The sequence below is a fragment of the Boleophthalmus pectinirostris genome, unplaced genomic scaffold (assembly GCF_026225935.1).
Source record: "Boleophthalmus pectinirostris isolate CB_2022bp ecotype Guang Dong unplaced genomic scaffold, ASM2622593v1 HiC_scaffold_5, whole genome shotgun sequence".
Taxonomy (NCBI): Eukaryota; Metazoa; Chordata; class Actinopteri; order Gobiiformes; family Gobiidae; genus Boleophthalmus; species Boleophthalmus pectinirostris.
Window position 1 is genome coordinate 3,174,830 of NW_026571404.1, and position 21,654 is coordinate 3,196,483.

Below are 21,654 nucleotides of genomic sequence, written 5' to 3' on the forward strand. Positions count from 1 at the left end.
TCGCAGTGACTCAGTTGTTCAGTCGTGTCTAGAAGCGGCACGTCGCGCTCGTCGCTTTTTCGGTTCGTTCCTCCGTTCCGTTCCTCGTCGGCGTGGAGTGATGAGTGTGTGTGTGGGTGTGTGTCGCTGTGCGGTCGCTGTCTGCTCCGTGTGTGTTTGTGGTAGGGACGGACATTCGATGAAATTTTCTTAATCGATCATTATTATTACTATCTGCACTAATCTGCATAAATAAATTCAACTTTACGACATATAAACATAACGACTCTAGATCCACATCAGCTGTTTGACATTATAATGTGTTTAATTCAGTTTTGTTCAAATCTCACAGAAACAAAACTTAAAACCACATCACTAATTTACATAAACTAAGTGAAGATAAAACTCCAGCTCTTGTGTCGCTGATGTGGTTTCAACTTGTGTTGGATTAAAAGACATGACTCAGGTGAATACAGGTCAGTGTGACCAGATTTGTGTTTGTCAAAACCAGGACAGCGTACGGGGGGAGGGGGCGGGCCTCGTCATCCACATTGAGCGACTCTCACCTGGAAAAACTTTTTCCCACTGGACACAGAAACATATGTGCTGCTTTATCCACTGTGCACATGGACTCACACTTGTCCCAACGCAACGGAAAGTGTGGAATTTCTTGTACAAATCCTGGTTAAATCCACATTTGTGCTTCGGTTCGTTACAGACTGACCCACTGTTTGTGTCTCGCTCCTTCTGATGCAGAGACACATGTACACACCTGTTTGGTCACGATACACACAGCAACATACATTCAGTTTGTCGATTAAAATTAACGTAATCGATGAAATTCTTAATGATCAATTATCGATTAATCGATTAATCATGCCCATCCCTAGTTTGTGGCTTTGTAGTTCACTGAAGTTGTGCTGGGACACTCGAGTGGATTCGTGTATGGGGCGCTCTGGATTGTGGCGCGCGGTCGTTTTTTGATGCGGTTGGAGGCTTAACCTGTAGCCCAAAAAATACGGTACTTGCAGTTGTCGCTGGTGTTAGACTAGTGCATGTCAATGGTCATAGTTTATCCTGCCACTAAAAACAGTCTTACCCACTTGTTGCTGTAGTAGTAGTAGTAGTAGTAGTAGTAGTAGTTGTAGTTAGTAGTAGTAGTTGTAGTAGTAGTAGTAGTAGTAGTAGTAGTAGTAGTAGTAGTAGTAGTAGTAGTAGTAGTAGTGTAGTAGTAGTAGTAGTTTGTGTAGTAGTAGTAGTTTGTGTAGTAGTAGTAGTAGTAGTAGTAGTAGTATGTGTAGTAGTAGTAGTAGTAGTAGTAGTAGTAGTAGTTTGAGTAGTAGTTTGTGTAGTAGTAGTAGTAGTAGTAGTAAGTAGGAGTAGTAGTAGTAAGTAGTATAGTAGTTAGTAGTAGTAGTAGTAGTAGTAGTAGTAGTAGTAGTAGTAGTAGTAGTAGTGTAGTAGTAGTAGTAGTAGTAGTAGTAGTAGTTAGTAGTAGTAGTAGTAGTAGTAGTAGTTGTAGTAGTTGTAGTAGTAGTAGTAGTAGGAGTAGTAGTAGTAGTAGTAGTAGTAGTAGTGTAGTAGTAGTAGTTGTAGTAGTAGAGTAGTAGTAGTAGTTGTAGTAGTAGTAGTAGTAGTAGTAGTTGTAGTAGTTAGTAGTAGTAGTAGTAGTAGTAGTAGTAGTAGTAGTAGTAGTAGGAGTAGTAGTAGAGTAGTAGTAGTAGTAGTAGTAGTAGTAGTAGTATAGTTGTAGTAGTAGTAGTACGTAGTAGTATCGTAGTAGTCGTAGTATCGAGTATTGAATCGTGAGGGACCCTGTGATTCTCAGACTAGTGACTATTTCAGAGTTGAAGCTGTTATTTTTTTCTGCTCATTCCGTTATAATCTGAGAACAACACTACGCTGAGTAAAAACGTGTCTCTCAGAAGTCAATTTGACAAACGCAGATACAATATTTAAAAGCAGTATTTAAATATAGCACAGTTCAAAGGGTCACGTCTAAAATATAGATTCTCCTTTTGCTGGTGTGTCTCCCTGCACTAATAGAGCTCTGAACTTACAGCGTCGATGCTACTTAATAGTAGTCTTCGTAGTAGTTTGTTTGTAGTGTTGTTGTAGTAGTTGTTGTACTACTAGTAGTAATAGTAGTACTAATAATAGTAGTGGTAGTAGTAGTATTGTTGTTGTAGTAGTAATAGTAGACGTTGTAGTAGTAGTAATAGTAGTAGTAGTAGTAGTTGTGTAGTAGTTGAGTTATACTTGTTGTAGTAATAGGAATAGTAGAAGTTTTTGCAGTAGTAGTAGTAATTGTTTGTTGTTATAGTTATTGTGTTAGTTATGTTGTGTTTGTTGTAGTAGTTGTAGTAGTAGTAGTTGTTGTTGTTGTAGTGTAGTAGTAGCAGTAGTAGCAGTAGTAGTATATAGTTAGTAGCAGTAGTATACAGTAGTAGTATTAGTAGTAGCAGTAGCAGTACGTATAGTAGCAGTAGTAGTAGCAGTAAGTATACTAGTAGCAGTAGCAGTAGTAGTAGTAGTAAGTAGTAGCAGTAGTTGTAGTAGTAGCAGTAGTAGCAGTAGTAGCAGTAGTAGTAGCAGTAGCAGTAGCAGTAGCAGTATAGTAGCAGTAGTACAGTGTAGCAGTAGTAGTAGCAGTAGTAGTTAGCAGTAGCAGTAGCAGTAGTAGTAGCAGTAGCATAGCAGTAGCAGTAGCAGTAGCAGTAGTAGCATAGTAGTAGCAGTAGCAGTAGCAGTAGCAGTAGCAGTAGCAGTAGTAGTAGTGCAGTAAGCAGTAGCAGTAGCAGTTACAGTAGTAGTAGCAAGTAGCAGTAGTAGTAGCAGTAGCAGTAGTAGTAGCAGTAGCAGTAGCAGTAGTAGTAGCAGTAGTAGTAGCAGTAGCAGTAGTAGTAGCAGTAGCTAGTAGCAGTAGTAGTAGTAGCAGTAGTAGTAGCAGTAGTAGTTAGTACAAGTAGCAGTAGTAGCAGTAGCAGTAGTAGCAGTAGTAGTAGCAGTAGTACAGTCAGTAGTAGCAGTAGTAGCATAGCAGTAAGTAGTAGCAGTAGTAGTACAGTAGCAGTAGTCAGTAGCAGTAGTAGTAGCAGTAGCAGTAGTAGTAGCAGTAGCAGTAGTAGTAGCAGTAGCAGTAGCAGTAGCAGTAGTAGTAGCAGTAGCAGTAGCAGTAGCAGTAGCAGTAGCAGTAGTAGTAGTAGTAGTAGTAGCAGTAGCAGTAGCAGTAGCAGTAGCAGTAGTAGTAGTAGTAGCAGTAGCAGTAGTAGTAGCAGTAGCAGTAGTAGTAGTAGTAGTTATCGTATCATGAGGGACCCTGTGATTCTCAGACCTCGTGACTATTTCAGAGTTGAAGCTGTTGATTTTCAGATGTTTTTTTCTGCTCATTCATCAACACTTCGCTGAGTAAAAACGTGTCTCTCAGAAGTAAATTTTACAAACGCAGACACAATATTTAAAAGCAGTATTTAAATATAGCACAAGTTCAAAGGGTCACGTCTAAAAATATAGATTCTCCTTTTGCTGGTGTGTCTCCCTGCACTAATCTGAGCTCTGAACTTCACAGCGTCGATGCTCCTTTAATCCTCCTCCCTTGTTTTCCCACTTCCTTTATAATCCATGCAAATGAGTCCAGGCTCACGCTCTTCAAACCGCGGCCGTGTTGACATTGCGTTATAATTTGGCCCTGTTTTTTTTTGGCAGCTCCATGTCTCCGAGTCTATTAAAGCGAGCTAATGAGGCCGCGCCGGTGCTACAGCGCCGGGGCCCGGGCTCCGTCTCCGTCTGTGTGCTGAGGGGCCCCTCCGGATCACATTATAACACCCACTCTCTCAGGGTCGGGACATCGAGTTTACACCACTTCAGACTGTAACATCTTGTACTTTTTCACCTCTGGGGGTCGAGTTTTCCATCAAAAATCCATCACGCTGGTTGGTCATTATCTCCCGGCTCGACTTCCATCTAGTGACGCTGGAAAAATCCAAGAAAACCTCAGTGTGATCACCTGTGCAGCCAGAAGATTCTGCACATTTTGACACCTTTTTGTTGTTTTTTAAAGGTTGTATGGAGGATTTTTTGTGTCAAATTGTCAATGAAAGTTTAAAATAGTATTATAGAGATGCAGCAGCCTTGTAATTATGATGACCATCCCGAATTTCGGACTTCTGGTCATCACGCAAACGCAAACTGGGAAGGGTCCTTCCAAAAAAGTGAGCATCAAATCACCTTGTTGTTTTCCCAGTGGGATGTGTCTATTGCCAAAGCCGATCTTTTCAAGTCTTTTGAATCCGTGTATCATTCGTTCATTCATTTTTCAAAATAAAATCAAAAATAAGAAAATGAAAAAACAACAATTTTCTTCATTATTTGTCTCTAAATCCAAAATGACAAACAGACAATGATTCGTTTTTTCAGTTTTCGATTTTCTGTTTGTGTTTACGTGATTTAAACTGCGATGATGAACTTTTGCGCCGTATACTGACTGAATCAGAACTAAAACATGACTAAAACAGGACTAAACCAAGTCTAAATAAGGACTGAACCTGGACTAAACCAGGCAAAGGCGTCCAAACTCAGTCCTGGTCTCAGTCTTGGTCTGGTCCTGGTCTCCGTCTGTGAGCTGAGGGGCCACTCCGGATCACATTATAACACCGACTCTCTCAGGGTCGGGACATCGAGTTTACACCACTTCAGACTGTAACATCTTGTACTTTTTCACCTCTGGGGGTCGAGTTTTCCATCAAAAATCCATCACGCTGGTTGGTCATTATCTCCCGGCTCGACTTCCATCTAGTGACGCTGGAAAAATCCAAGAAAACCTCAGTGTGATCATCTGGGCTGACACCTTTTTGTTGGATTTTAAAGGTTGTATGGAGGATTTTTAAAGTTTCAAACTGTCAGTGAAAGTTCAAAATAGTATTATAGAGGCGCAGGAGTCTTGTAATTATGATGACCAAACTATAAGCCACTACATTTTTCTCACACTTTGAACCCTGCGTCTTATACAACAATGCGGCGAATACTGTATATGAACGGATTATTTGTTTGGCACATTGTCATATATACAGTCTATGGTTTGACAACACAGCGGAAAATCCATCAACTGTGGATGAGGCTACCTCGTTATCTATTGGCTGTCAGGTTGTCAATTAAACTCCCTACGTTTCTAGCATAACTGACTCACTGCGAGCTGGGATTACGAGGTTTATGTTCGCCTCTCACACATTCCACATACACAAGACGTCGTTTACTCAACTGTTCTTTGCGGCTTTTTCCAACTGTAGTTTCCTCGCAGTTTGCACCAAGTTTGTTGCGATGTCAGACAAGAATCCACAACCAGTTCGCAGCAAAAGAAAGTCAGTTTTTGAGGTCGCTGAAAGAAGAAGAGAAGGAGAAAGGAGAGGAGCGAAGACAAACTAAGGTGATTCTTGGACATACCTACCAGCGATGGTGCACTGAAGCAGATGAAGTCCACTGTGTGGACGCCTGAAAACGTTGATACGCTTTATGTAAGAGTCCTTATTGGACCACGTCACTGTGACTTGTTTATTCCTGATTCGCTGGGTTTGTGACATTGGTCATGTGACGCTTTTGCGGACCAGAGACAAATGGGAAACAGCGGAGCTAGAACTACTTGCACAGAACAGACTCACCATCAGCAGAACACCCCTCTGTCACAGAAAGACAGAGGGATGTTCATTTTCATATTCTACTGAGTCGTGTCTTTTAGTTCCACAGAAGCTGAACCACATCAGTGCACAAGGAACAAGCTGTTTTTTTGAAGGCTTCGTTTATACAAATGAGCCATGTGGTTTTAAGTTTCGTTTCTGTAAAACGTAAACAAATATGCACAAAACTGTGTGGATAGGGAAAACTTGCAGACACAGAAACAACGTGTCTGGGCGCAAATCGTTTCCAATACGATTATACAGTGATTTGTTTCAGTGCAAATGTAATCTAAATGATCCAAATGATTCTAGGGAAGGTGAATGGAATTTAAAAACCCTGTGGAGCACTTCCTGTATTACCACATGACATCACAAGTTGGAACTGCAGGGTGTGCGAATGAAACAAAACACAACTCAAAGTACAGCCCAGTGAGGTTCATTTGGTTTTCCCATAATTTACATTATTAGTTTCTTTTTTCAGTCCAAGAGTTTGACAGTTTGTTCTGCTCCCTGCGTCTTCCTCAGAGTCTCGTGATGTTTCTGTGTCGTGTCGCTCAGATGATTTAAACAGTTTTTGGCGCCGTCTTCCTCTCGGTGGAGGCAGGACGACAGCGCCACCTGCAGTCCCACTTCCTCAGGACAGAATCCCAGGTGTGTGAGAGTAAAAAAAGCCCCCTTCGTCCCGGTTTATCGTCCTGTGGGCACGTTTCTGTATTTCGATTGCCTCTTTAATCCAGTCCTGTGTCCCAAATCAGTCTAAACCTGTTGGCCTGAAAAAATAACCTAAAAACACACAACTCCAAGTCTGTTTGTGATGAGGAAACATGAAAACAGATCAGAAACTCCACATTATTTGCATTAAAAGATGGAGAACGTTGTATTTCCCAGTGATTTGTGTTTTCCTGCTGCTGTTTGTTCCTCACATTGGAATTCATGACCATCCGGATCCTTCCTTCGACAAAGATGTCTGTTTCCGATTACACATTCACAAACGTCTCCTGACACAGAACCGTTTCCTTTGAGGGACGATGACTCTCTCCAGATCAGACACACACACTCTGCCCACAGCGCCACCTTCTGGGTTTTATAGTTCGATCTGTAATAGAGACGAGTGTTGGTGTTAGTCTGTGTGCTGTAAACTCTGTGGGAGGGAGACGGAAAAGGAACAAAACGCTGCCCTTTACTGAACACATATTTTGAGTGTAAGCGCGGAATATTTTTGTGTATGGAGTAAGAAAGTTTTCAGAAATATTCGTGTGCATAGGATTCAGTTCAGTCAGTGCATATTTGGCTGTAGTTGAGCATAAAATAAAGATTCGTAAACTGTGTTGCGTGTGTTTTATCCATCAGAATACGAATTGAAAAGTTAAAGCATCAAGAAATGAAAATTTACGATGACACTTTCTTCAGTACAAACACGAATTCACAGACGCGACTCGACTGTGAAAAATACAACATCACATCGCAGACAGAAGAAAAACTGATCGAGATGCCAGACTTTTGCGCCGCGTACGGACTAAACCAGGACTGAACTATGACTAAAACTAAAACAGGATTAAACAAGGACTGAGTGTCAGGATAGGCCCATGTCGACCGTCAGGTGACCGCAGGCGAAAGGACTCTCTCTCAAGTCCAACATTAGTCCTGGTTTACATCTGGTTTCGACCTGGTTCAGTCCTGGTTCAGTCCGTATGTGGTGCAAAAGTTCAGCATCTCAATCGATTTCTTTTCTTCTGCCTGTGATGTGATGACGTATCTTTGAGTCGAGTCGCGTCTGTGAATTCATGTTCGTACTGAACAACGTGTAATCGTAAAATTTTAATTTCATGATTGTAATTCTTGATGTCGTAACTTTTTAATTCGTGCTCTGATGGTTAAAATACACACAACACATTTTATGTACGACTGGACTCATTTGAGAGTTTACAAAAATTTATTTTATGCTCAACTACAGACAAATATGAACGGATTTCTATCCTATGCACATAAATATTTCTGAAAGCTTCATACTCTATAGTTATGCCCCATGGATCTGTAATAAAAACTGGATAAGCCCCTCCCCCTCCGTCCTGGCTCCAGACAAAGAATTCTCCCGTAGAGCACAATGTATTTTTGAAGGAATTTAAGTAAGTCTTCATTTCTATAGCACTTTTCACAGACATTTTTTGTCACAAAGACACTTTACAGATCATTATTCAGTATTATTCATTCACTCTGTACCTGGTGATGGTAAACTACTGTTGTAGCCACAGCTGCCCTGGGGCAGACTGACAGAAGTGTGGCTGCCATGCCAATCAGCGCCATCGGTCCCTCCGACCACCAACATCACTCACACACACACCACTTCATACAATGTGGGTGAAGTGTCTTGCCTAAGGACACAACGACAGTTACTGCCACTGGTGCCTCCTGTGGCTCCTGATTTTCCCAGTGTTTCCATCCAAGTTCTAACCAGGACCGGCCCTGCTTAGCTTCTGAGATCTGACGGGATCAGGCTTTTACAAGCCGGTGTGGCCACAGTTTAAACTGACGGGGCATCGACAACTTTCGCAAAGGTCGGACTTTGTAGGATTCTTTTCTATTCTCACATCATAAACATTTTTAAATTCTCAAAGTGCCTCTCAAAGTGATCTTTATCAGACTGAACTTCGCCGCTCTGAGCCTGCGCTCGCTCTGCTCTAGCAGCGCTCGCTCTGATTGGTCCAAATTCACTCCTATAACCACGAGCCTCGATGAGCTTCATTTGACTGGAGCTGTACACTCTGAGTGACGTCAAACTCACTTAGTCCACTTCATTATACAGTCTGTTTTTGAATACATTTTGTGAAATAATTCTGCCTTATAGTTTGACTTCATTATTATCAATATTTATTCATTTATTTATATTTACTTAAAATCTGGCAGGTCTAGGTGATTGCAGAGAAAGTTTTGGTACTTAAAAAATAATTGTGATTTCCTAATAGTGACCAAACAACCAGCTCCAGTTGTGTTATATTTTGCTGCCCCAGTCTGAAACTTTTCTTTGGCATCTCCGGTCATTAGCGAGCTCCATTAGCGGTTCGCTTCCACACCTTTCGGTCCGTGCACCACACCGGCGAACGAGCTAATGACGGCCGCACGTCAGGACAGAACCCAGGACATTAAAATCACATTAGGAGACCACAGCTGTAAGTCTGGCCCTAATGACACGCGCGTCATTATGGGGTTTAGGTGAAGAAACTCAAAGGATCTGCCCCATTGTGAAGTCGTTCTGAAAAAAAAACAAACAAAAAACATGTCCATAAATGACTCTACGTGTGAGTTTTCTTTAAAGATTCAGATTTTTTTTGTTTCAAATTGTCGTGAAAGTTCAAAATAGCGTTATAGAGACGCAACAGACTTGTAATTATGATGAACAAAAAAGAAAAGAATGAAAATCCATCGACTGTGGGCATGTTGGGGCCAGATAAACATTAAGTTGTCAATCAAACTCTCTACGTTTCTAGAGTAACTGACTCTTCGGCGTGCTGGGATTATGTGGTTTACGTTTGCTTTTACGGTTCTTAGAGGCTTTTTCCAACTGTAGCTTCCTCACCGTTTGCACAAAGTTTGTTGCGATGTCAGACGAGAATCCACGATCAGTTCACCGCAAAAGAAAGTCAGTTTTTGAGGTCGCTGAAAGAAGAAGAGAAGGAGAAAAGGAGCGAAGCCAAACTAAGGTGATTCTTGGAGATTCATTCCAGCGATGGCGCAGCTGAAGCAGACGAAGGGTCTAATTCAGGAGTGTCAAACTTATTTTGGTCCGGGGGCCGTATCCAACCGACTTTGATCCCAAAGAGGCCGGATCAGAAAACTCATGTCATATAAACCCCAAAAATAACAATAAGTTCAAATATTTGTGCAGAGAAACGCACATTTTTTACATAAATCTTTTTTAATTGATGAACTCTTTCTTTTACAAAATATTATAATATTATGAACAACCTGAAACTTTAAGAAAAATACAATTTCAACACAATGTTTTAACATAAACTTGTTTGTAAACAGGAATAAGTCCATTTTTGTTGTAAAATTCTGCACTCGGCTCCACATTTCTCATGTTGGACATTTTTCTGATGAGGGTGTCACGGTCAACAGTCAAAACGATCGTCCTTTAAGAGCGTTTGGAAAGAGACAAGTCTTCATTTGTGCTGCTCTGGTGGGAGGGGCCACGTACAGAGACACTGGAGACGCTGCTGTGATAAACACCACAGAAAATTAACAAGATTTTAATAGAAAATATCAATTAAATATTTTAGTAGAAAATCAGCCGAGGGCCAGATTAAACGACTTGGAGGGCCGGATCTGGCCCCCGGACCGTATGTTTGACACCTGTGGTCTAGTTCTGGACAAGAAACTTTAACAGCGATTCATTCAGTGATTCTGAATGCACAGTGGCTGTAAACAAGTATGATGTCTGGAGTAAGGAGGAGGTGGTCTTATAATCCGGTGCACTTTATTGTCTAAAAAATACGGTACTTGCGATATTTTGTCAGAATCCTAAATTCTCCCAGTCTCCTGTTAAAAGTGCTGTATTTTTCAGACTTTAAATCTTTCATGGTTTGGGTGATTCTGTGACTTATATATTAAAATATATCATTTTACATGTTTGTTATTTTCACACTGACAGCCAACAGAGGGCGCTCTAGGCTTGTGTGCCAGTATCTGCTACTCCTGTTACTCCTGTACCACTGGAAAAAAATAAAATAATAATAATAATATAAAAAAATAAATAAATAAACATCAACTTATAAACACGACTAAGACAGACTGGAACAAGAAAATCATATCCTGCAGATTACAAACTGCAAGTCGTGAAATCTGCAGCTGAAAACGATAATCGAGCAGCAGAAAGAAAGTTTGGAGTGAGAGAGAAACTTGTGAGGGACTGAGATACCCGAACTAGGGATGGACATTCGGTTAAATTTTCTTAATCGAATGTTGAGAGAATTAATGATACATTTTTGATTAATCATTGATGCTTTTATATTAAAATTATCATCATTATTATTAATCTCAACTTTACAACATATAAACATAACGAGTCTAGATCCACATCGGCCCGTTTGACATTATAATGTGTTTAATGCAGATTTGACACATTTGTTTACGTTTTGCAGAAACTAAACTTAAAATCACATGTCTCATTTACATAAACTATAAGCTCTGAAAAAAACAAACAACAGCTCTTTCCTTGTGTCGCTGATGTGGTTCAGCTTCTGTCGGACTAAAGGACACGACTCAGTGGAATATGAGTGTTCTCTCTGTGACAGAGGGATGATGATGATGATGATGGTGATGATGGTGATGATGATGATGATGGTGATGATGATGGTGATGATGATGATGATGGTGAGTGTGTTCTGTGTGTGTGTCGTGTTGGAGATGGTTCATGTTTTCAGAGATCAGACGTGTGCAGGTTTAGTGCAGCTCTTTATTTAACATCATTTCACTTTATTGATGTCGGTCACTTTATTTATTTTTGCTTCTGTTGTGATGAAAAGACTGAAAAGTGTTTGTGTTTTGGACGCGTGTGCAGTAACCGGGACACTGCGTTTACATGCACCATGACGAAACCGGGACACTCAAAAAACCCCGATCATCCCCTGGACACTGATGTGCTGTAAACACGATCACTGAGAGGAACAGAGTCTCCAAGGAGCCAGAGTCCAAACGTGGAACTGTGAGACACAACTCCAGTGTTTGTGTCGGACACAGACTCGTCTCCTCACACTACACACAGAAACATACATTCAGTTTGTCGATTAAAAATGAACATGATTAGTCAACTAATCATGAGCATCCCTAACTCAAACTGCAATGAAGAAAACAAAAAAAGCGAATCGCTGACGGCCACAGCGAGAGGAACAAGTTCACAGACGTTTGCTTGAACATCGTGCTGCCGGGAGAGACTCGTCCACGCTGCAGCTCCGTCTCCTCGCTCAGGGAGTTGTCAAGGTGATGAATATAAATGACTTTGCGAGACGACCTTCCCGGTGTTACCGCTTCATGCAACGCGACCGCCTCCACCAGAGCACGAACACCGAGGTCCCAAAAACTGCCAAAAGACTTCCAAGGTCGACAGTTTGAAGTGTTGAAACGTCTGTTCTTGGTCTATAATTATACTGCAGTTACTTTTTTCAAATTCCAGTTCGTCGCAGGCAAGCCAGACGGTTACGGACGACACCTGGGATTCCACACACTTTTGCGTCACCGTCTGATTTACTCCTGAAAACACTCGTCTAAACGCGGAATAAAAAGTGAAGACGCGACGCCGCTTTTGCGTCTTCTGTTCAGACCGTCGTCATATAAACGTAGAAAAGTCCACTTCTTTGTACAGTTTATGTTTGGAATACATTTTCATACATTTGCTTCATGCAACGCGACCGCCTCCACCAGAGCACGAACACCGAGGTCCCAAAAACTGCCAAAAGACTTCCAAGGTCGACAGTTTGAAGTGTTGAAACGTCTGTTCTTGGTCTCTGATTTTATAAAACAAATTTCCCCCCCAAAAAAATGCAACTTATCGTATTGTCCAGGTTATTAGTCGCTCTGGATTATAAGACGCACTGTCATTAAATGGTCTATTTTCGAACTTTATTCACAAATAATCCACGTGGGACTTTAAAGGAAACCCAACAGTGTGATGGGTGAGTGGTTTTGTTTGTTTGTTCGTTCACGGTGACTCTGGGCTTTGTTCAGTTGTGGCGTGTAGGGAGGGTGTGTCTGGGACCAGCGGATTGTCGGCGTGTTCGCAGTGACTCAGTTGTTCAGTCGTGTCTAGAAGCGGCACGTCGCGCTCGTCGCTTTTTCCGGTTCGTTCCTCCGTTCCGTTCCTCGTCGGCGTCGCTGTCTGCTCCGTGTGTGTTTGTGGCTTTATAGTTTACTGAAGTCGTACTGGGACACCCGAGTGGATTCGTGTATGGGGCGCTCTGGATTGTGGGGCGCGGTCGTTTTTTGATGCGGTTGGAGGCTTAAGAGCGCGACCTATAGCCCGGAAAATACGGTATGTATGTTTTTTTTTTCCATGAAGTATTTTTTGGCTGGTGCAACTTATAGTCTGGGAAATACAAACTTAAAAATGAGACTCTTTTTAGACAGTTTGATGAAAATTTGAAAACTTTGCATCACATGAATCGTCGCATGTTGAGGGACTATTTTCTCATATATCAGTCCGCCGCTGTCGAGTTTTCTATCAGGAAGAACAACTCACTGCTGCTGCTCAGACTGAAATCCTTCAAATGCAAGGTTAGTTTTACTTCTAAAATTATTCTATGGACACAGACATTCACATCGACAGTCTGGTGTAATAATAGATTTGTTTCGGGTGTTTTGTGGAGTGGATAAAACTGTTTTTAGTGTCAGGATAAACTAGTGACTTCTGCAAATACAAGGACTGGATGGAAGATTTAAAAAAGTGTCTCCACACGTCTCCAACACTCTGGATCACGAGGAAATCAGGTCCTATGTCCAAAATTCTGAACTGTCCCTTTAAATCTTTAGAAAATGCTGCAGTGTTGAAAGTTCTCGTACATGAGCTGCTCCGTGTTTCATGTTTGAGCTGCTCCAGAAGCAAAAGCGTCTGTCCAAAAGTGCTTTTCCTAAACGCCACAGAGCCTCACGGAGCAGTCGCCTCTAGAACTGCTCTTGTTTTCGAGCAGTTTTTGTTTTCGAGGAGGTGGAGCGAGATGATTAAAAACTTTGTCAGCGTCTGCGTATTTGATTGTGTTGTCCCAGTTAAGAAATTTGTTTTTGTCAAGTTTTCCGCAATATTAATAATCATGTTTTTTGTTTTTTGTCTAATACCTGAAGTGCTTTTTGAGAGATAATTTCAGCTAATTCTCTCTCCTCTCTCTAATCCTCTTCTTCTCTCCCGTCTGAATGAACTGAACTGACACTTGTCCATGTTGTTTTTTACAGAAAGAGAAGAAGAAAGAGGAGAAGAAGAGAGAGAAGGAGACGGAGAGAAACAACTCAAAGGTAAATCCGCCCTGAACGTGAAACAGTGAGGAGCCCGAGAGTTTGTGATGCTGTGGAGTGAAGCAGTGAAACTTTTAGACGATACAAGCGTCAAATACAAGGAGGAGACTGGAGCCTTCCTCTAGTTTTAGGATTCACACTTAAACACATGATTAAACCTGAACTAAATCTGTACAGGAAAAAAACTAAAATGTTATTTTGATGTTATGTTATCATTAGAATTCATTTGCTCGACTATTACACTATATTAATAAAACTGAAAACATTTTAACAATACAAATAATGGAAAAAGTATATATACCATTTATATATATATTAAAAAAACCAACAACAACAACTCTAAGACAGATTAATTGTGATGATACAATATTGATATCGTGGGCTGCTATATTGCATATATCAATACAATATATCACATAAGTAGTATAGTATATAGTAGTATATAGTATATAAATAGTATAAGAGAATTTTTAGGTGTATTTTACTAAACTATTTTGTTACAGCTACAGTTTTGTTGTTTGTTCAGTGGAAGGAAACTCGTTTATTTGACACATTTGACATTTTCACTGTTTTGATGATTAAAATGTTTGTGTTTCATATGAACTTTGCACAAGAAGAAGTGGTTTAACAAAGACTTTTAGTGTCACAGACGTGATATAGACATTTTTTGAAAACTTAAATTGTATAAAATAAAAATAAAATAAAAATAAAGAAAATAAAATATATCGTATTGAATGGAAAGCTCACTGTATCGAGATACGTATCGTACCGTGGCCCATGTATCGTATCAGCAACTTTTTAGCCCAGTCTTACTGACGGGGCACATAACGTTTTCAGAAAGGTTGGATTTTTACCTTTTTTTAGATCACAGGTGTCAAACATACGGCCCGGGGGCCAGATCCGGCCCTCCAAGACCTTTAATCTGGCCCTCGGCTGATTTTCTACTAAAATATTTTAATGATATTTTCTATTAAAATCTTGTTAATTTTCTGTGGTGTTTATCACAGCAGCGTCTCCAGCGTCTCTGTACGTGGCCCCTCCCACCAGAGCAGCACAAATGAAGACTTGTCTCTTTCCAAACGCTCTTAAAGGACGATCGTTTTGACTGTTGACCGTGACACCCTCATCAGAAAAATGTCCAACATGAGAAAAGTGGAGCCGAGTGCAGGATTTTACAACAAAAATTTACTTATTCCTATTTCTACAAGTTAATTTTAAACAAGTTCATGTTAAAACTTTGTGTTAAATTGTATTTTTCTTAAAGTTTCAGGTTGTTCATAATATTAAAATATTTTGTACAAGAAAGAGTTCATCAATTAAAAAAGATTTCCGTAATAGATTTGTGTTTCTCTGCACAAATATTTGAACTTATTGTTATTTTTGGGGTTTATATGACATGAGTTTTCTGATCCGGACACTTTGGGATCAAAGTCGGTTGGATATGACCCCCGGACCAAAATGAGTTTGGCACTCCTGTTTTAGATGATAAACTCTGCTCTGCTCCTGTCGCTCTGATTGGTCAAAATGGTCTAATCTGGAGACATGCGCCTTTGAGCTCGGCCCCTCTGACTTGAACAAACAGCTCCATGTTTCGACCCCGGGACTCGAGTTTGTCACTCGCAAATTTTTGCTCAAAATCAAACTCCTGAACAGGAACATGAACGCTCGGACTGACCGCAGGAAAATGAAACTGTGCTCTTTAAATCCAGTCTGTGTTTGTCGCCGGTGTTTGCTCTCGTGTGTGTGTCGCGTCTCCATGGTAACTGCTGAACATTCCTCCGCAGACACACATGTAGAGCACCTCTGCGAAGTGTGTTTTCAGTCCTCTCGTGGCGGTTTATGCAGCCGGACGTCGTGTCTGATCTGAATTCCGTGTTTGTCTCGGGGAAACCTCGAGGCGCTCAGATCCCCGCAGACGCTCCGTTTGAAAAGCTGATTATTCATTGTTTTCTCGTCCACAGAGGAGCACATGTCCTAGAACAGAGAAGAGACACTCGTATACGTCTTTGCAGTGTGTGTTTATGTGTGTGTGTGTGTGTGTGTGTGTGTGTGTACGTGTGTGTGTGTGTGATTGTCGTACAGTGTTCTGCAGTAAACACAGTCCTTCACTCTGTAGTTTGGCTCTCGTCCATCAGAGCTGATTGTTGCTGATCTCCTGCTCAGTCTTTCTGGAGATGTTTGCTCCTCTTTTTTCTGCTCTTCTGTTCTTCTCTTTTCTCATTATAACCAAACACCAGCACAATACGTCTTCTTTAAACGATAAACTGAAACACGGCTGGAGCACTGGTTCAGTTGGTAGAGTTTGTCCACTGATCCGAAGGTCGGCAGTGAAGCCCGACCGATATATCGGTTGGCCTATATTATCGGCCGATGTGTTTGCTGATAGGGGCCGATATTTCACGTGGGCATGTGATACGAGCGATAACTTCAGTTAAAAAATGGCTTTACTGAAAAAATGTTGCCAGTCTCAACTCATCATCTTTCTCTTACACCTCACTACATTCTATCCAAGTCTACGTTCAGTCTGCACCTGAAGTGACGCAAATCTGATTTTTTGGCCCCTATGTTCCTGTATCTGATCTTTTAATGTCAGTCTGAACCACACAGATCAGATTTTTTCAAATGTGACCCAGGACACTTGGATATGTGCTCCTGAAACTGATACATATCTGATCTTTTGACATGTGACTTCAGTCTGAACGGCCAAAGTGCATTCATCCACCTACACGTTATCAACAAGACACAAACGTCACTATTCTGCACTGAAGTAGGTGAAAATTGTTAATGAACTCTGTGTGACTGAAGTGAAGCACATCTCCACTCACCACTCTTGGCTCCGTCTCCACATCCACACGTTCCTTTCAACGGACTGAACCACAAAACACCACGACCAAAAACCTCGTCCTTCTCCTTCTCAATCTCCTCCTTAAAACAAGTCAGTTGTTCATGTTCTGGCTCCGGTACGAGAGGAACTTTAAAATCTCCAGGTGCTCGATGCTGCGTCCATGTTTGGACAACTTCTGTAAACACAGAGACGCTCGCTGCGGTTGACGTCGTCGTGTCTCCAGTGTCACATGTGGGACACTTTTGGGCCGTTTAATGTTCACACTGGAGTCACATACAAGTCACATTTAACTGGAAATGTGAACGACCTCGAAAAAACATCGGATTTCGCAAAAAAAACCGAATTGATCGTTAATCCCTGCAGTCTGAACGTAGACTAACATGTTTTTATGAAAGGAAAATAATCCTTTTCTGGTTTTAAATAACAAATACATACTTTTAAACATTAACCTGTAATAAGAAATGAATTAACCATTTTTTAAAACCTTTTCAAACTAAATATTCAACCGCATTATTGTTTAACATCACAATTTAGCAGCACAGATACTGGAGCTCAGTCCATGTCGGCTTTTCACTCACTCAAACTCTCAAAATCAAATTAAAAAAGCGACCAAAAATACGAGTCATTTGGTTGGTTAATGCAGGTTTTCTTTGGAGTTTAAAGTGTTTTCATTGGCGGCTCTGAGTGTGAGGGCAGGTGGTGTTTTTGTCATGTGTCTGCAAAAAAAAAAAAACTTCTCCTTGCTCTCTTTTTTTTTTATCTACTCTCTCTTTCTCTCTCTCTGTTGGGGCTGGTTCCTGTGGGACGCTCCTCATAAACATTCATGTCTCAAACAGATGCTGAGTTTAGGCTCCTCTTCTCCTCCCGCTGCTCTCCTCTCCCTCTCTCTCTCTATCCCCTGTCCTCTTTTTTTTCTCTCCTCTCTCCCCTGCTCCCTTCCTCCTTCTCCTTTAGACATGCTCCACATATTTTATTCACGCTCCCCTCTTCTCCCTCTTCTCCCTCTTCTCTCTTTTCCCTCTCTCCTCTGCAATATTCAAAAAAGTCTAAATATTTATGATGATCTGCTCTGATTTTAAGACTAATTTTGATTTGTGTCGTTAATCCGGACGTCAGACTTTTCCCTTTTCCTTCTGCCTTTCCATTTTCCTTCTGGATTGGAACACTGATATCGACACTGATATCGGCAAAAGCTTCGATATCGCAAGTTTTTTAGGTATATAATCGTCGAGCGCTCAGACCAAATCACCGATCCTTCATTTAGTCTTTGGCGTGGACGCTCAACTTAGTAAAAAAAACAGCGACAACAGGACTAACTTGGACTTTGTTTCTTCTGCGGTTTGATCCATGAGCCTTTTTTACAAACCTCACTGTTGGTTTTATTTATGCACTGTGGCAGAAAGTGAAGAGAAAGAGGAATTAGAACAAGTATAAGTGCGTAAATCAGCACAATTTATGGTCAAGATCCTTTTATATTTGACTCACTTAGTTCTAAAAATCGAAATTTATTCTTCTCGAGCACAGGTCTCCAACCTTTTTCCTCTGAGCTAACCCTACATTGCTCTTTCCCATTTTTCTGTCTTCTCTTTGCATCTCCCTCTTCTCTCTCTTTCTCTACCCGTCCTCTTCCCCTCTTCCTCTTCTTCTCTGTGGGGTGTGCGATGTTGCAGTCGCGCTGAAGCTCCTGTCGAGAGGGAGGAGGGTCTAATGTAATAATAATGACAGCAGAGCCCGGGATTCTTTATGAGCTGTCACAATCACAGCTGTCAGACCTGTGCAGGCCCGTGGAAAGATGTGCAGACCTGTGCAGACCTCTACAAACCTGTGCAGACCTCTACAAACCTGTGCAAACCTCTGCAAACCTGTGCAAACCTCTACAAACCTGTGCAAACCTCTACAAACCTGTGCAAACCTCTACAAACCTGTGCAAACCTCTACAAACCTGTGCAAACCTCTACAAACCTGTGCAAACCTGTGCAAACCTCTACAAACCTGTGCAGACCTCTACAAACCTGTGCAAACCTCTACAAACTCTACAAACCTGTGCAAACCTCTACAAACCTGTGCAAACCTCTACAAACCTGTGCAAACCTGTGCAGACCTCTACAAACCTGTGCAAACCTCTACAAACCTGTGCAAACCTCTACAAACCTGTGCAACCTCTACAAACCTGTGCTCTACAAACCTGTGCAAACCTCTACAAACCTGTGCAAACCTCTACAAACCTGTGCAAACCTCTACAAACCTGTGCAAACCTCTACAAACCTGTGCAAACCTCTCAAACTACCTCTAAAACCTGTGCAAACCTCTACAAACCTGTGCAAACCTCTACAAACCTGTGGAAAGATGCACAAAACCTCTGGTTCTGATGAGACTGCACTTCTCTTTGGGCTTAAAGGGATAGTTCGGGATTTTTGACATAAATCTGTGTGTCGTCCCCGTGAGCAGCGTCGTGCATCAACACTGACTCACCCCCGACAGCGTCCGGTGAACCCAGATCCTGGCCGTTTTCGGTGCTGAAGAAAGTCGTCCGGCAAATTGACTGGGGACTGTATAATAAAGCATTTTTCTTCTTAAAACAACATGTGTTAAAAAGAGTGATACATTTGCATCACAAAACCATCGTCCTCCAAAAAGTCAGACCTCATAATCGCTTGGTGCTATTTTCTTTCCGTTCGTATCACTGCGCCGTCGCCAGGTGACAGCCGCGCACGAATCCATCACTTTGTTCAGTTGTTCGGCAGTGTTTACATGCGCAGACGCCACGACGTGAGAGAGCGAACGTGAGAGCTAGAGCCATAAGTATATGAGCTTGTACAAGATACATAAGAATATATCTAAAAAATGGTGCAACTCTTGATATCCAGGATGGAAGCAGGAGCGCTGTCAGCCGAGGGAGGAGAAATGGAATAATACAACCCGCAGTGGGAGAAAGAAGGGATGGGAGAGAGGAGAGGAAGAGAGGGGTGGAATAATAGAATTCTCAGTGGGAAGGAGGAGAGAGGGAGGAGAGAGGGAAGGGCGGTGGAGATGGAGAAAGGGGGTAGAGAGAAAGAGAGAGAGTGAACGGGGCCAGAGAAAGAGGGGAAGGAGAAGAAGAAGGAAGGAAGGAAGGAAGGAAGGGAGGAAAGATGGAGATAATACAACTCAGTGGGAGAAAAGGAGGAGAGAGGAGAGGTGGAAGTGGAGAGAGGGAGGTAGAGAGAGAAAGACAGAGTAAGGGAGAGAGGAGGGGGAATTGGAGAGATAGAGGAGAGATAGAAGAGAGAGAGGTGGATAGAAGCGAGAGATGGATAGAGAGAGAGAGAGATGATAGATGGATGGAGAGATGGATAGAGAGAGCTGGATAGATAGAGAGAGAGAGAGATGGATAAATGGATAGATTGATAGATGATCGAGAGATGGATAGAGAGATGATAGAGAGAGAGAGATGGATAGATTGATAGAGAGAGAGAGAGAGAGAGAGAGAGAGAGATGGAGAGAGAGAGAGAGAGAGAGAGATGGAGAGAGAGATGGATAGAGAGAGAGAGAGAGAGAGAGATGGAGAGAGAGAGAGAGAGATGAGAGAGAGAGAGATGGATAGAGAGAGAGATGGATAGAGAGAGAGAGATGGATAGAGAGAGATGGATAGAGAGAGATGGATAGAGAGAGAGAGAGAGAGAGAGGATGGATAGAGAGAGAGATGGATAGAGAGAGAGAGAGAGAGATGGATAGAGAGAGAGAGATGGATTGATGGATAGAGACATGATGGAGAGAGGGAGAAAGAGATAAGGAAACGAGAGAGGGGGGAGGCCGAGAGTTGAGAAAGAGAGAAGAGAAAAACAGAGGAGAGAGAGAGAGAGAGAGAGAGAGAGAGAGAGAGAGAGAGAGAGAGAGAGAACGGAGACGGAAGCTGAAGGACGGAGGGAAGAAACGAGGACGGAAAAAGCAAACTCAGAGATAAAGAGAGAGAGAAAAGAAAAAGAAAAAGTGAGAGAGTGAAAAAGAGAGGGATGGAGGAGGAGAGAGGGAGAGAGGGAAAGAGGGATGGAGGAGGAGAGAGGAAGAGCGAATGGAGGAGGAGAGAGGGAAAGAGGTGGAGAAGGAGGAAAGAGGGATGGAGGAGGAGAGAGGGAGAGGAGGAGGAGAGAGAGGGAGAGAGGAGAGGAGGAGGAGGAGAGAGGGAAAGAGGGATGGAGGAGGAGAGAGGGAGAGAGGGAAAGAGGGATGGAGGAGGAGAGAGGGAGGAGAGAGAGGGAGGAGGAGAGAGAGAGAGAGGATGGAGGAGGAGAGAGGGAGAGAGGGATGGAGGAGGAGAGAGGAGAGAGGGAAAGAGGGATGGAGAGGAGAGAGGGAGAGAGGGAAAAGAGGAGAGAGGAGAGAGAGGGAGAGAGGAGAGAGAGGGAAGGAGAGGAGGAGGAGGGAAGAGGGAAAGAGGGAGGAGGAGGAGAGAGGGAGAGAGGAAAGAGGGATGGGAGGAGAGAGGGAGACCACGGGGAGTCTGAATGTGGGCTGGTCCACACCGCTGGGATCTTCTAATAATAGTGTTAATAATGGGAGTTTGGAGGAAGAAGAGGAGGAAGAGGAGGATGAAGAAGAGGATGAAGAAGAGGAAGAGGAGGATGAAGAAGAGGATGAGGAGGAAGAGGAGCCGTGTGGGTTTTTCTAAACGATTCTCAGAAGGACAAACAGCAGGGACACGTTTATTTTAACTCCAGGCTCATGTACAGACAGAGTTGGGAAGGTGACTTTAAAAATGTAATCCCCTACAGATTACAGATTACAGATTACACACACCAAAATGTAGTTTGTAACAGAATCCATTAAATTACTTAAAGTGAGTAATGTAATCTGAATACTTTGGATTACTTGATATTGTCCTGGTTTTAGTCCTGGTTTAGTCCTGTTTTTAGTCCTGGTTTAGTTCTGGTTTTAGTCCTGGTTTTAGTTCTGGTTTTTAGTCCTGGTTTTAATCCTGGTTTAGTCCTGGTTTAGTCCTGATTTTAGTCCTGGTTTAGTCCTAGTTTAGTCCTGGTTTTAGTCCTGGTTTTAATCCTGGTTTTAGTCCTGTTTTAGTCCTGGTTTTCATTTAAACACAAAATCAAAAACTAAAAAAACGAATCATTTTCAGTTTTTTTCTTTTTGGTTTTGGAGACAAATAATGAAGAAAATCGTTGTTTTTTC

General features: G+C 42.0%; 1 protein-coding gene across 1 annotated transcript in view; it reads left to right on the forward strand.

The window, feature by feature from the left end:
* The window catches only part of LOC129411595 (stromal membrane-associated protein 1-like), a 287,044-nt gene that overhangs the window by 128,153 nt on the left and 137,237 nt on the right, over positions 1–21,654 (forward strand). The window contains exon 6 of the mRNA XM_055162925.1: positions 13,587–13,646. Coding sequence (XP_055018900.1) covers positions 13,587–13,646 — 60 coding nt within the window. The remainder of the gene's footprint in view (positions 1–13,586; positions 13,647–21,654) is intronic.